The following is a 20,924-nucleotide window of genomic DNA, read 5'->3' as shown; positions in this document are numbered from 1 at the left end:
GTGATGCCATCCAGCCATCTCATCCTCTGTCATCCCCTTCTCCTCCTGCCCCCAATCCCTCCCAGCATCAGAGTCTTTTCCAATGAGTCAACTCTTCACATGAGGTGGCCAAAGTACTGGAGTTTCAGCTTTAGCATCAGTCCTTCCAAAGAAATCCCAGGGCTGATCTCCTTTAGAATGGACTGGTTGGAAAAAAAAAAAAATGGACTGGTTGGATCTCCTTGTAGTCCAAGGGACTCTCAAGAGTCTTCTCCAACACCACAGTTCAAAAGCATCAATTCTTCGGCGTTCAGCTTTCTTCACAGTCCAACTCTCACATCCATACATGACCACAGGAAAAACCATAGCCTTGACTAGATGGACCTTTGTTGGCAAAGTAATGTCTCTGCTTTTCAATATGCTATCTAGGTTGGTCATAACTTTTCTTCCAAGGAGTAAGCGTCTTTTAATTTCATGGCTTCAGTCACCATCTGCAGTGATTTTGGAGCCCAAAAAGATAAAGTCTGACACTGTTTCCACTGTTTCCACATCTATTTCCCATGAAGTGATGGGACTGGATGCCATGATCTTAGTTTTCTGAATGTTGAGCTTTAAGCCAACTTTTTCACTCTCCTCTTTCACTCTCATCAAGAGGCTTTTGAGTTCCTCTTCACTTTCTGCCATAAGGGTGGTATCATCTGCATATCTGAGGTTATTGATATTTCTCCCGGCAATCTTTGATTCCAGCTTGTGCTTCTTCCAGCCCAGCGTTTCTCATGATGTACTCTGCATAGAAGTTAAATAAGCAGGCCTTTACAACACAGTTTCTCCTGATTGTTATCATCTACTATGCTTCCCATGCACCTTCACTCAGTTCAGTCGTTCAGTCATGTCTGACTTTTTGCGACCCCATGAGCCACAGCATGCCAGGCCTCCCTGTCCATCACCAACTCACGGAGTCCACCCAAACCCATGTCCACTGAGTTGGTGATGCCATCCAACCATCTCATCCTCTGTCGTCCCCTTCTCCTCCTGCCCTCAATCTTTCCCAGCATCAGGGTCTTTTCAAATGAGGCAGCTTTTCACATCAGGTGGCCAAAGTATTGGAGTTTCAGCTTCAACATCAGTCCTTGCAATGAACACCCAGGACTGATCTCCTTTAGGATGGACTGGTTGGATCTCCTTGCAGTCCAAGGGACTCTCAAGAGTCTTCTCCAACACCACAGTTCAAAAGCATCAATTCTTTGGCGCTCAGCTTTCTTTATAGTCCAACTCTCACATCCATACATGACCACAGGAAAAACCATAGCCTTGACTAGACAGACCTTTGTTGACAAAGCGATGTCTCTGCTTTTTAATATGCTGTCTAGGTTGGTCATAACTTTCCTTCCAAGGAATAAGCGTCTTTTAATTTCATGGCTGCAATCACCATCTGCAGTGATTTTGGAGCCCAGAAAAATAAAGTCAGCCACTGTTTCCCCATCTATTTGCAATCAAGTGATGGGACTGGATGCCATGATCTTAAGTTTTCTGAATGTTGAGCTTTAAGCCAACTTTTTCACTCTCCTCTTTCACTTTCATCAAGAGGCTCTTTAGTTCTTCATTTTCTGCCATAAGGGTGGTGTCATCTGCATATCTGAGGTTATTGATCTTTCTCCTGGCAATCTTGATTCCAGCTTGTGTTTCTTCCAGCCCAGCGTTTCTCATGATGTACTCTGCATGTAAGTTAAATAAGCAGGGTAACAATATACAACCTTGATGTACTCCTTTTCCTATTTGGAACCAGTCTGTTGTTCCATGTCCAGTTCTAACTGTTGCTTGCTGACCTATATACAGGTTTCTCAAGAGGCAGGTCAGGTGGTCTGGTATTCCCATCTCTTTCAGAATTTTCCAGTTTATTGTGATCCACACAGTCAAAGGCTTTAGCATAGTCAATAAGGAAGAAATAGATGTTTTCCTGCTAGTGTGTGAGATGAGTGCAATTGTATGGTAGTTTGAGCTTTCTTTGGCATTGCCTTTCTTTGGGACTGTGATGAAAACTGACCTTTTCCAGTCCCGTGGCCACTGCTAGGTTTTCCAGATTTGCTGGCATATTGAGTGCAGCACTTTCACAGCATCATCTTTTAGGATTTGAAATAGGTCAACTGGAATTCCATCACCTCCACTAGCTTTGTTCGTAGTGATGCTTCCTAAGGCCCACTTGACTTCACATTCCAGGATGTCTGGCTCTAGGTGAGTGATCACACCATCGTGGTTATCTGGGTCATGAAGATCTCTTTTGTACAGTTCTTCTGTGTATTTTTGCCACCTCTTCTTAATATCTTCGGCTTCTATTAGGTCCATACTGTTTCTGTCCTTTATTGTGCCCATCTTTGCATGAAATATTACCTTGGTATCTCTAATTTTCTTGAAGAGATCTCTAGTCTTTCCCATGCTATCGTTTTCCTCCTTTTCTTTGCATTGATTGCTGAGGAAGGCTTTCTTATAATTGGGGTATAATTAGCTATATCCCAATACAAAATAAAAAGTTGGAAAAAAAAAAAAAAAGAGAAAATCCTGGTTTTGCTTCATGGCATAGCTCACTCCCTCTTCCTATATGATTTTCCTTAAGTACTCTGCCAACAGCTACTGTCTACCGTCCTTGGTCAGCACTTCATCCGGGACAATTATATCTACCAATCCCCCTTACTCGTGTGCATGAGCATACCATCCTTCCCTAATTAGACTGGAAGTTGAGTCATTCTCTGAAGAGGTGGTTTCCACAAATGACCAGTCTGCAGGACAGTGCCAACCGGTTGCAAAATAATCTCCCCTGAGAACTTACTAAAATGCGGAGATTTGGACTGCGTGGAAGGAGATGATCTCATAAATCTGGGTGTCAACAGGCAGAGAGCACAGATATTACATGACAACGTGGGTGGAACTCTGGAAACAGCAGGTTTAACAAACTCCTAGTTGATTTTTTTTTTTTTTTTTTTTGGCTGTGCTGGGTCTTTGTTGCTGGGCAGGCTTGTCTCTAGCTTTGGAGAAGAGGGCTACACTCTAGTTGCAGGGCATAGCCTTCTCATCACTGGGGCTCCTCTTGTTGCAGAGGACAGGCTCTAGGGCGTGTGGCATTTGGGCTCTAGAGCACAGGCTCAGTAATTGTGGTGCATGGACTTAGTTGCTCTGCCACATGTGGGATCTTCCTAGACCAGGGATCAAACCCGTCTTTTGAATTGGCAGGGGGATTCTTTACCACTGAGCCACCAGGGAGGCCCAATTCCTAGCTGATTTTGATGGTGCTCTTGAATTGACAGATTAGGAACAGCTGCCCCTAGAGAACCGAGCGCAGAGCTCTGTACATGCACTCCTATGTCGTATGCTTCTTGACTGGTAATGAGTTTGATCCCAGTATTAGTTATGGTATACCTGCATTCTGCTGCTCTAAGTGGGGAAAGAATACTGTGATTTGGTTACCCAATAGGTGTCAGGGCCTGTGCCTATTTACATTCATTATTTATTCCTTCTAATAACATTTTGAAGTGGTATTCTCATTGGGTATGAGAAATCTGAGGGTGTGAAGGACTTGTTTTAGGACTTACTGTTATAGGACATGGAACTCTGCTCAAGGTTATGTGGCAGCTTGAATGAGAGGGGAGTTTGGGGGGAGAATCAGTTTAGTTCAGTCGCTCAGTCATGTCCGACTCTTTTCGACCCCATGGACTGCACGCCAGGCTTCCCTGTCCATCACCAGCTCCTGAAGTTTGCTCAAACTCATGTCCACTGAGTTGGTGATGCCATCCAACTATCTCATCCTCTGTCGCCCCTTCTCCTCCTGCCTTCAATCTTTCCTAGCATCAGGGTCTCTTCTAATGAGTTGGCTTTTTGCATCAGGTGGTCAAAGTATTGGAGCTTCAGCTTCAGCATCAGTCCTTCCAATGAATATTCAGGGTTAATTTCCTTTAGGATTGACTGGTGTGATCTTGCAATCTAAGGGACTCTCAAGAGTCTTCTCCAACATCACAGTTCAAAGGCATCAATTCTTCGGTGTTTAGCCTTCTTTATGGCCCAACTCTCACATCCATACATGACTACTGGAAAAACCATAGTTTTGACTACATGGACATTAGTTGTCAAAGTACTGTCTCTGCTTTTTAATATGCTGTCTAGGTTTGTTATAGCTTTTCTTCCAAGGAGCAAGCGTCTTTTAATTTCATGGCTGCAGTCACCATCTGCAGTGATTTTGGAGCCCAAGAAAATAAAGTCTGTCACTGTTTCCACTGTTTCCCCATCTATTTGCAATCAAGTGATGGGACTGGATGCCATGATCTTTGTTTTCCTAATGTTGACTTTTAAGCCAGGTTTTTCTCCCCTCTTTCACTTTCATCAAGAGGCTCTTGTTTCTCTTCACTTTCTGGCCTAAGGGTGGTGTCATCTGCATATCTGAGGTTATTGATATTTCTCCCTGCAATCTGATTCCAGCTTGTGCTGGATGTCCGGCATTTCGCATGATGTACTCTGCATATACATTAAATAAGCAGGGTGACACTATACAGCCTTGACGTACTTGTTTCCCAATTTGGAACCAGTCCGTTGGAGGAGAATGGATACATGTATATGTGTGGCTGAGTCCCTCTGCTGTCGACCTGAAACCATCACAACATTGTTAACTGGCTGTACGCCAATATAAGATAAAAGTTAAAAAAAGAATAAAAGAGAGAAGACATAAACACACTTGGAATGAAAAAAACAAAAATTAATAACTTGTTGTAGTGCATAGTTGTAATATGGCAAGAGGCAGAATCTGACCCTGATAATGGACTCCAAGGCTTTCTACTCACCAGAGGGCATAAAACCAGTGGCTAGTATCTGGCTTGCAAATAACTTTTACTTAGACAGTACAATGTTTAAAAATTAACAAAACAAGGCCCTGCCAACATTTCTAAATTGGATGTTCTGTATAAATACCTGGGTTTCTGGCTTCTCTGTGGGGTGGAAGAGGTTTGGAAACGCTGGGGCCCGCATTCCTTCATGGCAACAATCAAATGCAGCCTCAGGTAGGATGGGTGCCCTAGAACTCACCAGTCCCCATTGTTCCCTTCTCCACGGCGGGACCAGCTTCTCTGACACTCTGCTCCCAACCTAGCCCCTATGGGCCTCTGAAGGTGCAACGACTGCAGTATTTATTACCTTGCTTTCCACTGCTACGAAATCTAAAGGCAGCGTTTTTCTCATTGTTTTTTAAAGATTAACTTTTGGCTGCCCTGTGGCAGCCTGAGGGCTTTCTCTAGTTGAGGTGAGCAAGGGCTACTCTTCATCGAGGTGCGCAGGCTTCTCATTGTGGTGACTTCTCTTGTGGAGCATGGGCTCCAGGCATGAGGGCTTAGTTGCGCCGAAGCCTGTGGGATCTTCCCGAACCAGGGATCAAACCCATGTCCCCTGCCTTGGCAGGTGGATTCTTAACCATTAGACCACTAGGGAAGCCTGGCAGCCTCTTTTTATTGCACCATCTTGTATGGGTCTCTCATCGCTGAGGTAGGTACATTTTTTTTTTTTTTTACAGCATTCTGTGTATTTTAATAGCCAAAAATTGTAAACAACGAAAATATCCATTAACAGGTGAAGAGATAAACAAATGATGGTGGAATTCTACAACAGAATAGTTCTCAAAAATGGAAATCAACTACTGATAAATGTTGCAATATGGATGAACTCAAAATCATAATGAAAGAAGCCAGATTACACACAAAAAAGAACATGCTCTATGATTCTATTTAAATTCTGGAAAATGTGAACTAATCTATAGTGGCAGGAAGTAGATTAGTGGTTGTCTAGGAGCAAAGTGGGCAAGAAGCAAGGATTACAACAAAATAGGATGACACTTTCAGGAATGACTGGTTGCTCACCATCTTGATTGATGTGATGCTTTCCTGTGGTCATGTGCTCTGTCGTCTCCGACTCTTTGCAGCCCTGTGGACTGTAGCCCACCAGGTTTCTCTACCTGTCGTATTTCCCAGGCAAGAATACTGGAGTGGGTTGCCATTTCCTACTCCAGAAGCTTTCCTGGGTACGTGTATGTCAAAACTGCTCAGACTGTCCACTTTAAATATGTGTAGTTTATTTCAGTCATATTTCAATAAAGTATTTAAATATGCTGATATAGTAATAATGTAGTGAGAGGACTAAGAAGAGTAAGGTTTTTTTCCTTCTCAAAGGAAGGACTGTGTGGAGCGTTGAAATTCAGAAGGACCTTAGATCAGTCAGTATTATTGGATGTGCTTGTCTGCAAGCTGTTACTGGTGGTGGTGGTGCTTTAGTCACTAAGTCGTATCTGACTTTTGTGACCCCATGGACTGTAGCCCACCAGGCTTCTCTGTCCATGGGATTCTCCAGGCAAGAATACTGGAGTGGATTGCCATTTCCTTCTCCATGAGGTAGGTACATTTCTGACCTTGTGATTTCAATACTAAGGAACCTACCTGGTGATACGTCATCGAGGAAAGCTGGGATCTTTGTTCCCTAAGCTGCACGTTCTGGCTGTAGCCTATTAAAATTCTTATTTAACCTTTAGAACAGTTATGGAAAATAAGCCAATGCATCCACTTGCTCCTGTTCAATGGTATATACAATGAAGTGAGCAATGCCACCAAGTGGAAGAGAGATTCCATGTTGAATTGCCTTAGCCAGAGGGGCTGGGAGGCTGATGACCACTCTCAATTTACAGGGCCATTCAGAACTAGAAGTCAAACACCCATCCGCCTTTCTATGCTGTTTCTTTCCAAAGTTGTCCCTTATTCTTATTTTTTCAGTAAAACATTATTTTATATATAACTGACTTCCTGTGTGCCAGGAACAATGCTTGAGATATAAGGATGAAGATATTCAAGGCGGTCATTTAAAAAGCCAGAGACACAGACTGCACTTTAGAAGTGGTGCTTCATTTTGGATCTTTTTTCTGTTTATTTGTTTCCTTAAACAAGCTCCGACTGCTGCTGATTCAACATGTTTCATTCTATACATTTTTAATGTTTTGTTCCTGTGTTTTGGAGAATGTAAGCAGAGAGATATGAAATTCTTTGAGTGTCAGCGTAATAAGCGAATACATAAATCTCCTTGTCAAATAGGACTGAATCTCATGGGGGTAGGATTTCACATTCACTGAGCACTTATCAAGAAACTGTGTCAGGCATTTGTATACCTCATTTCCTAAAAATGAGCCCAAGAGGCAGGTATTATGATTTTAAAAGTAAATAAACAGGACTGAATGTGAAGGTTCCATAACTCTAAATCTTCAACTCTTCTTAACACTGTGAATGGTCTCCCTGGAGACATCTTGGAATGACAACCTGGGATATATCCCTGGTTTCTCAGTGTCCTCTATAAACTAAGGATCATCTCCAGGCATTGTGTAAGAAGTGCATCTCTTCTTCACTTTATTCCTTAATCTGCATGAAAACTATTGCAAAAACTCCTTCAATTCTCAGTTTCAAATGAGCAAGCTACTCTTCTCCTGAACACTTTCAATGTCTTCCAAACAATTTCCTAACAGGGATGTGAAGCAAATTTATCTGGTCGCTGCAAGTACCTTGTTCTACATTCAACATACCTTCCATTCTCTCAGAGATGGAACCTCCAACTCTGTAAGTCAGGTAGGTATTCAAATAGGAGAATTAAAACAGGGTCACAGAGAGGAAGGCTAAAGAATTTGACATTTTTGTGTTTACTTGTATAGAGGAAAAAGAGCACATAGATGCATCCACAGTATTTAATTTGTTTGGATAATAGTTACAGAGAAACAGGTACACTCCATATACAATTACCAATACTTTTTTATACAGTTCATATTTCAGTACATCAACACTATTTTATTTACACTCTATTTATGTACATTAACATCTTTCTAAAGTCAGTGCATTGTCAACAAGTTTTATACAGTAATTTACAAGGTGAATGTAGTTAGTTAATTTAATAAATTTTCTGCTAGTCATGAATTAAAAAAATTAATTACAACCAATGTAACAAACACAGATCAAACAACATTAGTAGATTGTGCTACCTGCTTAAATAAAACATCTGTAAGGAAATTATTTAAAATCTTCCACTTTTTCATGGGACTTGTCCAGTTAGGAATGGACAGATTTTATACACTGAAAATCATGAAACTCTAAAGTCTGCGTTTTGTCTGACTTCATTATATTATAGCATTTAGGCCAACCCTTCCTACTTGCAATTATATTCTTCTTCTGAATAGGCTTTCAACTCAGCCATTTACCTTTCTAAATGCTCTGAGAATTGGTTAGTAATACACAAATGCTTAATTACATTGGTACCTACTATCTATGAGGAGGGAAGGGTAATGGAATCTGACAATTAATGAGAATCAACTTCCAGGGTCCAGATGAATAAAAAAAGTGAAATATTTACCGTGAATATATATTTAGAAACAACACAGAAAAAAAATGTTGCCTGAAATAAATAACATTTATATTTTTGTTCCAGTCTTGAATTATTGGAGGATAAAATGAAGTAAGCAAAGAAACATAACTTTTGATGACCAGAACTATTTAAAAAAAAAGCAAATGGAGATGCAAACAAAAAGTTTACTTCCTAAATCCCCCAACTGCATTAAAAATACTTATACATTATCAACGTTTGGGATGTATTTTGTTTTTAAATTTAATATGATAGGGGAAAATACCCCCATCAAGTTAATTTATAGCCCTTACAGCCATCAAATATGAACAAGTTCTGCAAAGCTCATTTGCACGTATTCTTTTTTTAAAGTGCAAAACAAAGAAACAAAGAACAAACAACCACTAACTGCAAAACACCATCTAGCTTTGTGGCCCCGTCCCCTCTCAGACACTGCGCATCAGTGCGTGGAAGGATGGTGTCGATGTCGGCCGCCACTCCCCTCCCACCCTCAGCAGTGGGGGGGAACGTTTTTGAGGGCACTTGAAGTACCCTCAGTGCAAGCTGCCTCTATCTGGAGGGCTATTTTAGCTGGATCTCCCACGATGTTTTTTTTTTTCCTACAGGGTCTCCCAACCAAGGCCCTGGGGAGAAGGCACGCAGCTCTTAAGAGAGCCTCCCTTTCAGACTGACCACTTATACATGTCTCCACTACAATGACACAACAACAGAAACAAAAAGCAATGAAGATATAGAAAGGGTGGGGAAATGCCTTAAAACGTAAATTGAAAAATCTGTGTCCATGCTGTAAGAATCCTTCACACGCCTTCATGATCTCGCTTTCTCCATCGTGTCAGTCGCTACAATGGAATAAAACTTCAGGAAAAAGGAGGTAGCATATCATGTCGTCCCCAGACAACACTACAATTTTTTGTTTTACTTTGACTCCAAGGAGATTCGTAGTATTCTGTTATGATTATTGGTAAACTATATTCGCTACAGGGTTGTTCGTGTCTGGACAAGCACAATTTAGTTCTTATTTGGTCCCAGGTGGCTGGTGCCAAACCCTTTAGTTTACAGGCTAGTGGTGGGCTCTGCCTGAAAGCTCTCTACCAGGGAGCTTACGTGAAACACTTCCAAACAAAATTATTACTACTGGTATGTTAACTGCTATTTTAATTAGAGTTTTTTTAAGTTTTGTGCTTCAGGGTCACAGGATAAAATAAGTACACATTGAGCTTGCCTTTCAGCGATGCTTTTGCCAAATGTCAGCTACAGGGAGCCATCTCCCTCATCACCAGTCTACCCAGCAGCCAGAGTGGTAGCTTCACTGTAACACGCAGTACTTTTTGTAATCAGACTCGAAGTCTTCGTCCATGCTGCTTGTGTCTGCCATCTTTTTGCCATCGATCTTTGGCAGAAATTGTGCATAGTCTATCCCCTGCTGCTCATAGAAAAGAATGTAGGCAGAGTCGGTGTCAATTTCATCAGGGTGAAGTTCCTGGAGGAGCAAGAAAAGTCTTTAACAAAAAAGCTGGGCTTCCCTGGTGGCTCAGACGGTAAATAATCTGCCTGCAATGTGGGAAATCTGGGTTAAATCCCTGGTAGGGAAGATCCCCTGGAGGAGGGAATGCAACTCACTCCAGTATTCTTGCCTGGAGAATCCCCATGGACAGACGAGCCCGGCGGGCCCCAGTTCAAGACACAACTGAGCGACTAAGCACACAGCACACACGCTGACTCTACATCCTCACCAGGGAAGGGAGGACCAACCCTCTTTCATGACTAAAACTGATCGCTTCCAATCAGCTTAATATTTTGGCTTTCTCATACCTGCCCCTAAAATAAGAACCATTATTTTCAATGTTTGGTTTTGGGAAAATATACAGGCCATAGACAAGTCAAAAGAATGATAGAAAACAAAATAACACATTAAATTCTAATGGGATTCCCTGGTGGCTCAGAGGGTAAAGCGTCTGCCTGCAACGTGGGAGACCCGGGTTGGATCCCTGGGTTGGGAAGATCCCCTGGAGAAGGAAATGGCAACCCACTCCAGTATTCTTGCCTGGAGAATCCCATGGACAGAGGAGCCTGGTGGGCTACAGTCCACGGGATCGCAAAGAGTTGGACACGACTGAGCGACTTCACTTTCTTTAAATTCTAATAGCTCAAAAGATAAGAACTTTTTCTTATTAATCAATACCTTCTATTTTTTCACTGTTTTCATTTTCTGCTCTGCATATCACTTTTTTAGGGTGAAGGGGCATGCTGTGTGGCTTGTGGGATCTTAATTCCCTGACCAGGGATGGAACCCAGGCCCTGACAAGTCTCAGCCACTGGACTTTCAGGGAATTCCCTGCATGTCACTTTTATTCCTTTATATTGAAGGCATCTATATATGGATTCTAACAGAAACAACTACTTTCTATTCAGGAGAAAGGGCTTTCCTAGTAGCTCAGTGGTAAAGAATCTGCCTGCCAATGCAGGAGACACGGGTTTGATCCCTGGTCCAGAAAGATCCCTTGGAGAAGAAAATAGCAACCCACTCCAGCATTCTTGCCTGGAGAATCCCATGGACAGAGGAGCCTGGTGTGCTACAGTCTATGGGGTTGCAAAGAGTAGGACATGACTTAGTGACTAAACAATAATTCTGGAGAAAATCCATTATTTCAACAAATGTCTTCTAGATCTGTTGACATTTCTGTTTCTTTTATAAAAGATCGGGGACATTTACCTTACAGCTGCTGTCATTGTAACAGTACCACTTGCTATTTGGGTTTTTGGCATAAGTGACGTAATGGCCCCCGCCCAGAATTCCTGAATGGCACTGTAAGAGAGAAGAAAGTGGAGGTGTATTAGTAGTTGACAATACTCAGGCCAGGGCAAGTACCAGGATCCAATCCAAGGAAAAGTGTTTTCCTTCTTCCAAAAACAAACCAAGAAGGAAAACTGAAAATTTTAAAACTTTGAATCTTACCATTCTATTTTTGTAATTATTTTTGGAAAGCAAAACTCCCTCAGAAACACACACTTCTGAATGGCTTAAGCCTGTGACTCCACCTAGAATATTACATGACTGTTCCCTTTATTAAACTGTGAGCATCTTGGATTCTACCCAAAAGGCCAAGATATTTACTGCTAACTTAGTCTATCACCAAGCTCAATGCCTTGCAAATGAGCAGGCTCTGAAAAAATGATGAATGAATGAAGATGAACAAACCAACCACTGAAAAGGTAGATCATTCCAAAAATCATACAAGAAACCACTTACCGAAATTGCATATAGGTTATAAATAGGTTTAACATGAATATCTTCTCTTTGGTCGTCAGTACTGTCTTCTTCACTGTGGTTTTCAAGCTGACCATTGCTGTAGCCATTGCCACATGCCTCATGCTCATAAAGGAATCCATTGGCCAAAGCTACTTCGTGGTCCTGTGGGGTGACCAGCTCAGGCTGGCTGCCCCCCAGCACGTGCCCTCGGCTCAAGGCATCAGACAGCTCACAAACGTGCCCAGCCCCGTTCTCTTTGCTGGCATCCAAGTTCTCCTTACTACTTGACAATTTGTTTTTGCTGCCGATTTGGGGTAGGCGGAGCCTCCCTTTGCTTCTCCCTAAAGTCCTAGGGCTGCTGTTAGGGCTGCTGTTTTTGCTGGAGGGACAGCTGGTTCCACTTTTTCTTGATGTAGATGGTGAACCTGTGAAAGGGAATAAAAGATAAATCCAAATGTCACAAATTGAACCAGCCACCAAAAGCTAATTCTGCAGTCAACTGCACAAGTGTACACAAAAAGGTAAAGCCAGGGGCATCCTGACTGGCTAGGCTTTACTCCTATTATGTGGCCGATAAGTTACATTCTTGTCTTCCTCAATGCCAACCCTCTCAAGGCAGCAATGTCCTGAAAATGTGAAGTACAGTTAAGTATGGACTTAGAAAAAGAGCAGAAAGATGATTTAGGGCAGATTCAATTCAAAATAATATTAGATGAAGGGGTTTGACAAATATGCATTTTTCTTTAGATTAAAAAATATGACTACAAATTATCAAGCACTTACTCCCGCAAGGCGTGACATCGGAAACTTTACTATTTCTACCTCTCACAACAATCCTGCAAAGGAGCAGGTCTCAAACAGCTCCTGACTCCCTTATATCCCTCAAAAATTGCTGAGGATCTTGAGAACTTTTGTTTTTGTGAGTTCCATTTATCAATATTTACCATGTATATATTTACCATATTAGAAGTTAAAACTGAGGAATTTGAGAAACACAAGACACATATATTTCATGGACAGTATCACATATATGTTGGCTCTAAGTCAACCTGTGAGAGAATGAGAGTGGAAAGGCAAATACTTAGCTTTTGGGTTTTTTTTGGCTGTACCGTATGGCTTGTGGCATCTTCAGTTTCCTTACCAGGGACTGAACTTGGGGCTATAGCAGTGAAAGCGCTGAGTCCTAACTACCAGACTGCCAGGGAATTCCCAAATACTTAGTATTTTTATGAAAACAGTTCTGATCTTCAGAAAGGGTCTCAGGCACCCTCTAGGGGTTTCCCCAAATTTTACTTTGAGAACCTCTGATATAAGCAAACAAGGATGACAACTATCATTCATAATCACCAAATGCCAGGAGCTATGTAAAGTGCTTTACTCTCCATTTTATTAATAATATTTATTTATTTGGCTGCACTGGGTCCTGGTTACGGCATGAGGGACCTTCTTTGCAGTGCCCGGGCTCAGCAGTGGAGGTGCTTAGGCTTAGTCGTCCTGCAGCAGGTGGGAGCTTAGTCCCCCCACCAGGCACTGAACCCTGGACCCTTGCACTGCAAGCGGATTCTTAACCCCTGGACCACCAGGGAAGTCTCTACAGTGCTTAATTCTTGATGTATCAATTTCTCACTCTGTGAACTGAGTATTTTCTTCTTTTTATGAATGAGAAAAGAGATTTAGTGAGGCTGTATCTCTTGCTAAAACTCACAGAGCTCAAATGTACTGAGTCCAGAAGGATCCCGGTACAACCAAGCTGTTGCTCTAGAGTGGAAGACGGAGGGAAACATGCAGCCTAGAGGGCCCAGGAAGGGCCCCCTCCGGAGTGAGCTTTGGGTTCCTCACCTTTAGGACTACTGACAATGTTGGCACTCAGTGAGGACGGGCTCTTACTCAGGAGCACGACATCTTCCCCAGCGGAGTTCTGAGCGTCTGCTTTCTTCACCTCTCCTGTCGGGATCCTGGGCTCAGAGAGGTCATCCCCCTGGGGTGTGAGTGGTCTACGCTGACAGAGAGCTGGGGCCCTCGGCACCAGAAAAGCACTAGGGTCAAAACTTTCACGAGGAAACTTAACAATTTTCTGTGATTTTATCCATCGACCATTTACAAACTGAAATCGTTTGAGATGAATAATCTGGAGAAGAAGAGAAAACAGTTGTATTAACGTGTTCTGAAGACACAAATTACACACTAAAAAAAAGTCTAAAACATTTGTATATGTTCCAAAAATATGTCTTTCCCCCCACCAAAGAATATATGTTCTTATGTAACCTAGTTAAGAGGCCACTGACCTTTAGCTATGTGGCTAAAACGGTAATCTCCCTAATTTCATAATCGGTGTACATCCAAACTCTCTCCCAAATGTCTTCAACATCAAAGGAGCCTCTTCTTCCATGTCCTCTGGGCTTGTGACTCACACTGACCTTTACCTCTCTCCAATATCATCCATTCACAAATACACGAGGCTAGAATACTACAGACTGAATCATTTGAAGAAAAGTGGAGGCGTTTTTAACAGATGAAAGTTACCCAGCCTCTAACAGGAGGTCTCTCTTTTCTTAACATTTCTGTTGGCTGAGATCAGGGGGTTTCACTGTCCTGAAGAGCCTAAGAATCTTCCTTCTCCTTTCTGGCTTCTCTCTTTCTTTTCAAAAGCAATGAATTTCTTCAGGCTTAAACACAGTGTTATTATGCTCCCTATCGTGAGCATACTCTTGAGAGTCCCTTGGACTGCAAGGAGATCCAACCAGTCCATCCTAAAGGAAATCAGTTCTGAATATTCATTGGAAGGATTGATGCCGAAGCTGAAACTCCAATACTCTGGCCCCCTGATGTGAAGACCTGACTCATTGGAAAAGACCCTGATGCTGGGAAAGATTGAGGGCGGGAGAAAGGGACGACAGAGGATGAGATGGTTGGATCACCATCTCATTGGCATCACTGACTCAATGGACGTGAGTTTGCGTAAGCTCTGGGAGTTGGTGATGGACAGGGAAGCCTGGCGTGCTGCAATCCACGGGGTCACAAAGAGTCGGACATGACTGAGTGACTGAACTGAACTGATTGTGGGCACAGATATTTGGGTGGCTACCTCTACCCTAAATGCTTAACTATTTACTATTTACATAAAGCGAATCCCTCTCTAAGGGCCACGCTGGTATGTGGATGTAACAAAAGCCCATCGAGCTATCAATATAACATTTACTCCTCATTATTCTTTGTGTTCAGTTGCTAAGTCATGTCTGACTCTTTGTGATTCCATGGACTGAACTGGAGCCTGCCAGAGTGATTCCTCTGTCTGTGGGATTTCCTAGGCAAGAATATTGGAGTGGGTTTCCATTTCCTTCTTCAGGGGATGTTCCCAACTCAGGGATTGAACCTGAGTCTCCTGTCTCAAAAACACAGTTTTATAAATGCTGATACTTCATGATATGTGATATGTTTTATTTGATGGTCATATGAGTATAAATAATTGTCAAAATTCATCAAACTAGATATTTTAAATCTATGAATTTAACTACATGTTAACTACATACCTCAATCAAAAAAAATAAACCTTACCCCTTCCCACCTACCTGTTCTCAAGCCTGTCCCTATGCTCAGCTTCCCATCCCTGTGCTGTGCTTAGTCGCTCAGTTGTCTCTGACTCTTTGCGACCCCATGGACTGTAGCCTGCCAGGCTCCTCTCTGTCCACGGGGATTCTCCAGGCAAGAATAGTGGAGTGGGTTGCCATGCCCTCCTCCAGGGGATCTTCCCAACCCAGGGATCAAACCCAGGTCTCCAGAATTGCAGGCGGATTCCTTACCAGCTGAGCCACCAGGGAAGTCCATGAATATTGAAGTGGGTAGCCTATCCCTTCTCCAGGTATCTTCCTGACCCAGGAATTGAACTGGGGTCTCCTGCATTTTCAGGTGGATTCTTTACCAGTTGAGCTACCAGAGAAGCTATCCCTGGAGCTAGCCAATCCCTGTTAGTAATTTCTTGTGCTTCCTTCCCTGGGGAGTTGTTCTTGTCTACATTCAGTCTCACAGAGTGGTAGGAAGAAGATATGAATAAAATAATAGATGCAAGGTCTGGTTATCAATATGATTTCCTCCCTTATGGAAAAAAGCTTTCTTAAATGAATAGGAAGAACTGACACTCCAACTCTTGACAATCAACAGGAGAGTCTCCTGATCCATGGATGGAGAAGGCAGAAGTGCATCAAATCAGAAAGAACACATTGGCCCTGTGTACCTGGTGCACACACATTTAATTCAGCGGTGTCTGCGCCTATGTGACCAAGCACAGCGGGACCGGAGGCTCAGGCTCCCTGCTCTTCTATAGTCTGTAAAGCGCAAACCTCAAGCTTCCTCTCTCCCTAGAGCTAGAAGTGCTTTCACCTTCTCCTGAAGTTCAACTTCACCAGGCTTTACCACGTGGGGCACTTCTCGCATGTCTCACTCAACTGCAGTTACTGGTCCATATGACTTCTCTTCCCTTGGAGGCTATACCCTCTTTAGGATACAAAACTAGTAAATGTATGTAGGACAATTCAGGTCTGCGTACACTAGCAAAAGTGTTTTATGTATGTAAATAGTTGGTTGAACTGCGTGGCTTCTGGGATCTTAGTTCCCTGACCAGGGACTGAATTGCCAATGAAACTGCTGAGTCCAAAACACAGGACTGCCAGGGAATTCCCAGGAAAAGCATTTTAAACACTGTGGCAAGAAAGATTATTCTCAAAAATTCTTATTTGTTCACAGCTTCTTTCCTTCAAGCTAGACTGCTACTCTCTCAGAGGTGGGGTTGTAACATACCAGGATGGGGGGAAGCCTCCAGAGATCTAGCTTCTTGGTTGCCAAGCAGTGGGTCTTACACTTGGAGCAGTAGTACATCTCATTCTCCCCCAGCTCCTCCTCGCTGGTGAAAGCTCGGAGACAGCTGTCCAGGTTGATGGGCTCAGCTTGTGCACGCCGACTCTGTTCCACACTCTCGTGCTCATCTACAACCTGCAGGTGGAGGAAACGAGGAACGGGAGAAGGGGTAGGAGGGAGAAGGGGTAGGAGGGAGAAGGGGTAGGAGGGAGCTTAGAATGGTCACCTGCTCTGCATCATCCTCTTGGTGACTCAACCTCATTTACTTTACTTTAAAATACAACCAAACCAGAGTCTGAGTAAATAGAGCATTTGCACATTTATTCCCAGATATCACATCAATAACATCTTTGATCAAATTTCTACTTAAATGACCATAGCTTTTTGGGAAAAATTTCTGCATGCTACTAAATGACAAAAACAAAACCAACAAGGAATTGCCTGTTTATTTTACAATTTTGAAATCTGAAAACAGCTTATATGCAGGCTGGCTTTCAAGTCAAGGGTGTTGAGGTTAGGACATTTATTTTTTTAACAGGGACAGGGGACATTATTAGTATGCTGCAGGCTCTACAGAGGCTAGGAGAAATAATATCACTGGAACACAGAGGCCAGATCTGGATTAAATAAGAAAGGGTACAGAAAAACTCACCTTGAGAGGACAGTCACCAGGGCATTAAAACCCAAAGCCACAATCATTTGCATGTTGATGCCAAGTCATAACACAGAGTTATCAAAACACCATGTGTATGCTGAAGAGCAAATAAGCCCGTGCACCACAACTATTGAGCCTGTGCTCAAAACCCTGGGAGCTGTGACTACTGAAGCCCTCACGCCCTAACTCCTGTGCTCTGCAACAAGAGAAGCCTCTGCCATAAGCCCGAGCACTGCAACTAGAGAAAAGCCTGAACAGCAATGAAGACACAGCACAGCCAAAATAAATAAATAAACAAAATTATGAATATAAAAAAACACCATGTGTATCATTACCTGTCTCTTGCCTCTTGGTGCCTTTTTATATGACATGGTTAACAAAGGAACAGCAGACTCAAAACAACCTGATTTTCCTAAGACCTGCCCAGACCTCTGTGGTCCTACTGAAGCAAGGAAGAGGCCAACACGAGGAAGGAGGTGGCGTGGGAATCAGGAGGAAGGAGACACTGAGGGGCCTAGGATGCAACAGAAAGAAATTTTCCCTCTGCCATTCTTGGCTGCCACTTAGAAAGCAATTAGGAACCACAGCGGGTGAGGCACACATCGCATGACTGTGAACAACCGTGAGACCACACACAGGGATCACATCCCAGGGTGGAGCCCGGACAAGCACAACAATGAATGTCTCTTTTTGGCAAAGGTCATACTCAGGTCCCTTCACCCTACTTGTTACTCCTCCCTTCCAGAGGTGAAATGGTTCTCTTTGCCCAAGGCAATTTCCCTCCAGCTTTCCTTCCTGAGCTCTCAGTTTAGAACAGCTTTCTTCAGGTGTGACTTTTTCCCTGCGTGAGATGGCTGAGTCAGAGGCTGTCAAATGTTTGTATAAACTATCAAGGTTGGGGTTGATCATGCAATGAAGAGCTTAGCACTGCATCACCCATCATTTCTAAAGAATTTATTTGAAAATGGGGAATTTCAAGGAAAACCCTTTCAGAAAGGGAAATCTGGATTGACCTTGAGTCACTGACTTCTGACACTTTCCCCAGGGAACACTGACATGCTTCAAAAAGAAACATGCTGTATCATGGTGGTTAGAATCAGAGTAGAAAAAGAGGTATGTCGGGAAGGTCATGTACACACTGCTATATTTAAAATGGATAACCAACAAGGACCTATTGTATAGCACAGGGAACTCTGCTCAGTGTTACACGCCAGCCTGGATGGGAGGAGGGTTTGGGGGAGAATGGATGCATGTATATGTATGACTGAGTCCCTTCGCTGTTCACCTGAGACTACTACAACACTCTTAACTGACTATACCTCAATACAAAATAAAAAGTTTAAGGTTTAGGGGAAAAAAGAAAAAGAGGTATGTCAAATATAGTACTGTCTCTTTTCTCACAGCCAGTTAAATATTATCTATATTATCTCTACCAGGGATGCTTTATGGCCAACCACAAATTACAGTAAGTAGGTAAAGAATGTTGACTTTTACTGACTACATTTTCTATACAACACACAGGCTAGACAGCTGGATAGAGACAGGAAGGAATGAGAAAATGGATGAAAAAACATATCTACAGATGACAGTAATTTTTATTTATTAATAAAATTTCCCCTTGGGATCTAGCTCCAGATTCTCTATAATTATTCAAATAGTCTAAATTACTTATTGGCACCCTCTTCCTTTATTTTTCTCTAAGTTGCCTGAAAGCTCATCCTTAGTCCAAAACATAAAGTAATGAAGTAATAGCTTTCATACATTATAAGACTATTAGAAAAAGAGAAGATCTAAGAAGTTATCTAGTTTAATTTTCTATTAATGAATATGAGGTTCAAACAGGGAAAAAATTAAAAGAATAAGAGCAATTGCCTATTTTTTCCCCCTCTTTATCAAATAAAACATTCATGTAGAAATTTTGGAAAGCAGTGAAAAATGTTAAAAGGCAGGAAACCTTATAAAGGCAAACTGTCAAAATATTGGCAGATTTTCTTCAGCCCTTTTTATATATTTTTCAGGATATGCAATTTTATCTTACTTTATAAAAAACTTCACATGATATTATTAGCATCTTTCCATATATGTTGGTGTAAAAACTTCTGGTAATCCTCATTTTCAGTGATTGCATAGTATTTTACCCAATCACTATACCATACTTTATTTAACCACTCCTCTAATGTGAGGAAAATACTAGTTGCTTCTAGTTTAACTACTCTAACAAATGCTATGATGAAATCTTTCAGCAAATCAGAGTATTTCCCTAGAATAAACTCTTAAAAGGGAAATTACTTGAGTAAAAAACATAAAACATATTTTACGGGGCCACATGAATAATCTCAATTTTGAACCAAGATATCTCTTTTGTCTACGTGACTCTCCAAGCACATGCAGAATCCACATGTAGGAAGGTATTAGTCATGTGGCCCCATTCCCCAGAAAGGAAGGATATCTCAACAGCAGCTTGGTTTCCATGGTACCCTAAAAGCATCACTGAAAATGGAAGTGGGGTGAGATTTAACAGGTCACACAGGTCCTTCTTCCTGTAAGTAGGATGTCCTCTAGAATTTTTCAGATTGCACACTGGGCTTCTTAAAAAGGGAAGGAGATTTACAGCCAAATAGTTTTTCATCTTTGACAGGAGTTATCTTGCCACAGTAATGTCCTGTCAGATTCTGTGCTAACAAAGATTTAAGAATCTTTCAGTTGCTAAAATTTTCCCTCTTCAAAGGAAGTGTGGTGGAGGTCACTGAATTAATCTTGCTCCAATGAGCAAAATCTGCCAAAACATCAATTTCTCTGCAGCTTCCTTTCATTTGGCAACTATCCATAAAGAATTCTTGGTTAGTGAGAGCCTGAGGGTGTGTGGGGGCATAGTTAGGGTTCCAAACAGGGAATCTGGTCTGGAATCGGGAGTTCCCCCACTCCTCAACAGCACAGAGAGACAGAAAAGTCCATAGAGAACAGACTGTGGTTGCCAAGGGGATGGGGAAAGGTGGAATGGAGGTTCGAGAATCAGTTCAGTTCAGTCGCTCAGTCGTGTCCAACTCTTTGCGACCCCGTGAATCGCAGCACGCCAGGCCTCCCTGTCCATCACCAACTCCCGGAGTTCACTCAAACTCACGTCCATCGAGTTGGTGATGCCATCCAGCCATCTCATCCTCTGTGGTCCCCTTCTCCTTCTGCCCCCAATCCCTCCCAGCATCAGAGTCTTTTCCAATGAGTCAGTTCTTCGCATGAGGTGGCCAAAGTACTGGAGTTTCAGCTTTAGCATCATTCCTTCCAAAGAACACCCAGGACTGATCTCCCTTAGAATGGACTGGTTGGTTAGCAGATGCCAACTATTTATGACAAGGTCCTACTGCATAGCACAGGGCACTGTAGTCAGTACCGTGATTATAAACCATAATGGGAAAGAATGTATATATGTATAAGTCAATCACTTTGCTGTACACCAGAACACAGCACCGTAAGTCAACTATACTTCAAAAAAAAAAAAAAGAAAGAGAAAATTTAATTTTAATTACTACCTTATCTAAAGGGAATGTATTAAGAAACAGTGAAAGAAATTTCCATCAAGAGTCATATAAATGCAAAATCCACTACATTTCTTCATGTGACTAAAACATCCCCTTTAATTCTGTTGCTTTTACTTCTCCATCGGATTCTTCCTATCTCTACACACGAGCCATCTAGTCAATCTTCCCTTCAAACATTTTTGCATATGGAGTTAGTGGAGTCAGTATTCTTTTGGAAGTTTTATTTTCAACATTGAAG

General features: G+C 42.2%; 1 protein-coding gene and 1 long non-coding RNA gene across 2 annotated transcripts in view; one reads left to right on the top strand and one right to left on the bottom strand.

Moving 5' to 3' along the window:
* The first annotated feature begins 4,683 nt into the window (after nt 1-4,683).
* On the top strand, nt 4,684-8,606 carry LOC132343008 (uncharacterized). Its single transcript, XR_009491641.1, has 2 exons — nt 4,684-5,018; nt 7,511-8,606. It is a non-coding gene; the product is annotated as an uncharacterized lncRNA (long non-coding RNA).
* The window catches only part of USP32 (ubiquitin specific peptidase 32), a 203,836-nt gene continuing 190,624 nt past the window's right edge, over nt 7,713-20,924 (bottom strand). The window contains exons 30-34 of the mRNA XM_024980631.2: nt 16,439-16,630; nt 13,484-13,772; nt 11,645-12,069; nt 11,108-11,200; nt 7,713-9,874 (exon numbers count right to left, since the gene is read on the bottom strand). Coding sequence (XP_024836399.1) covers nt 9,701-9,874; nt 11,108-11,200; nt 11,645-12,069; nt 13,484-13,772; nt 16,439-16,630 — 1,173 coding nt within the window. The 3' untranslated portion in view covers nt 7,713-9,700. The remainder of the gene's footprint in view (nt 9,875-11,107; nt 11,201-11,644; nt 12,070-13,483; nt 13,773-16,438; nt 16,631-20,924) is intronic.

Source organism: Bos taurus, chromosome 19 (genome assembly GCF_002263795.3).
Source record: "Bos taurus isolate L1 Dominette 01449 registration number 42190680 breed Hereford chromosome 19, ARS-UCD2.0, whole genome shotgun sequence".
Classification (NCBI taxonomy): domain Eukaryota; kingdom Metazoa; phylum Chordata; class Mammalia; order Artiodactyla; family Bovidae; genus Bos; species Bos taurus.
The sequence above is the reverse complement of the archived record's forward strand: the minus strand, read 5'-3'. Positions and strand labels throughout refer to the sequence as shown.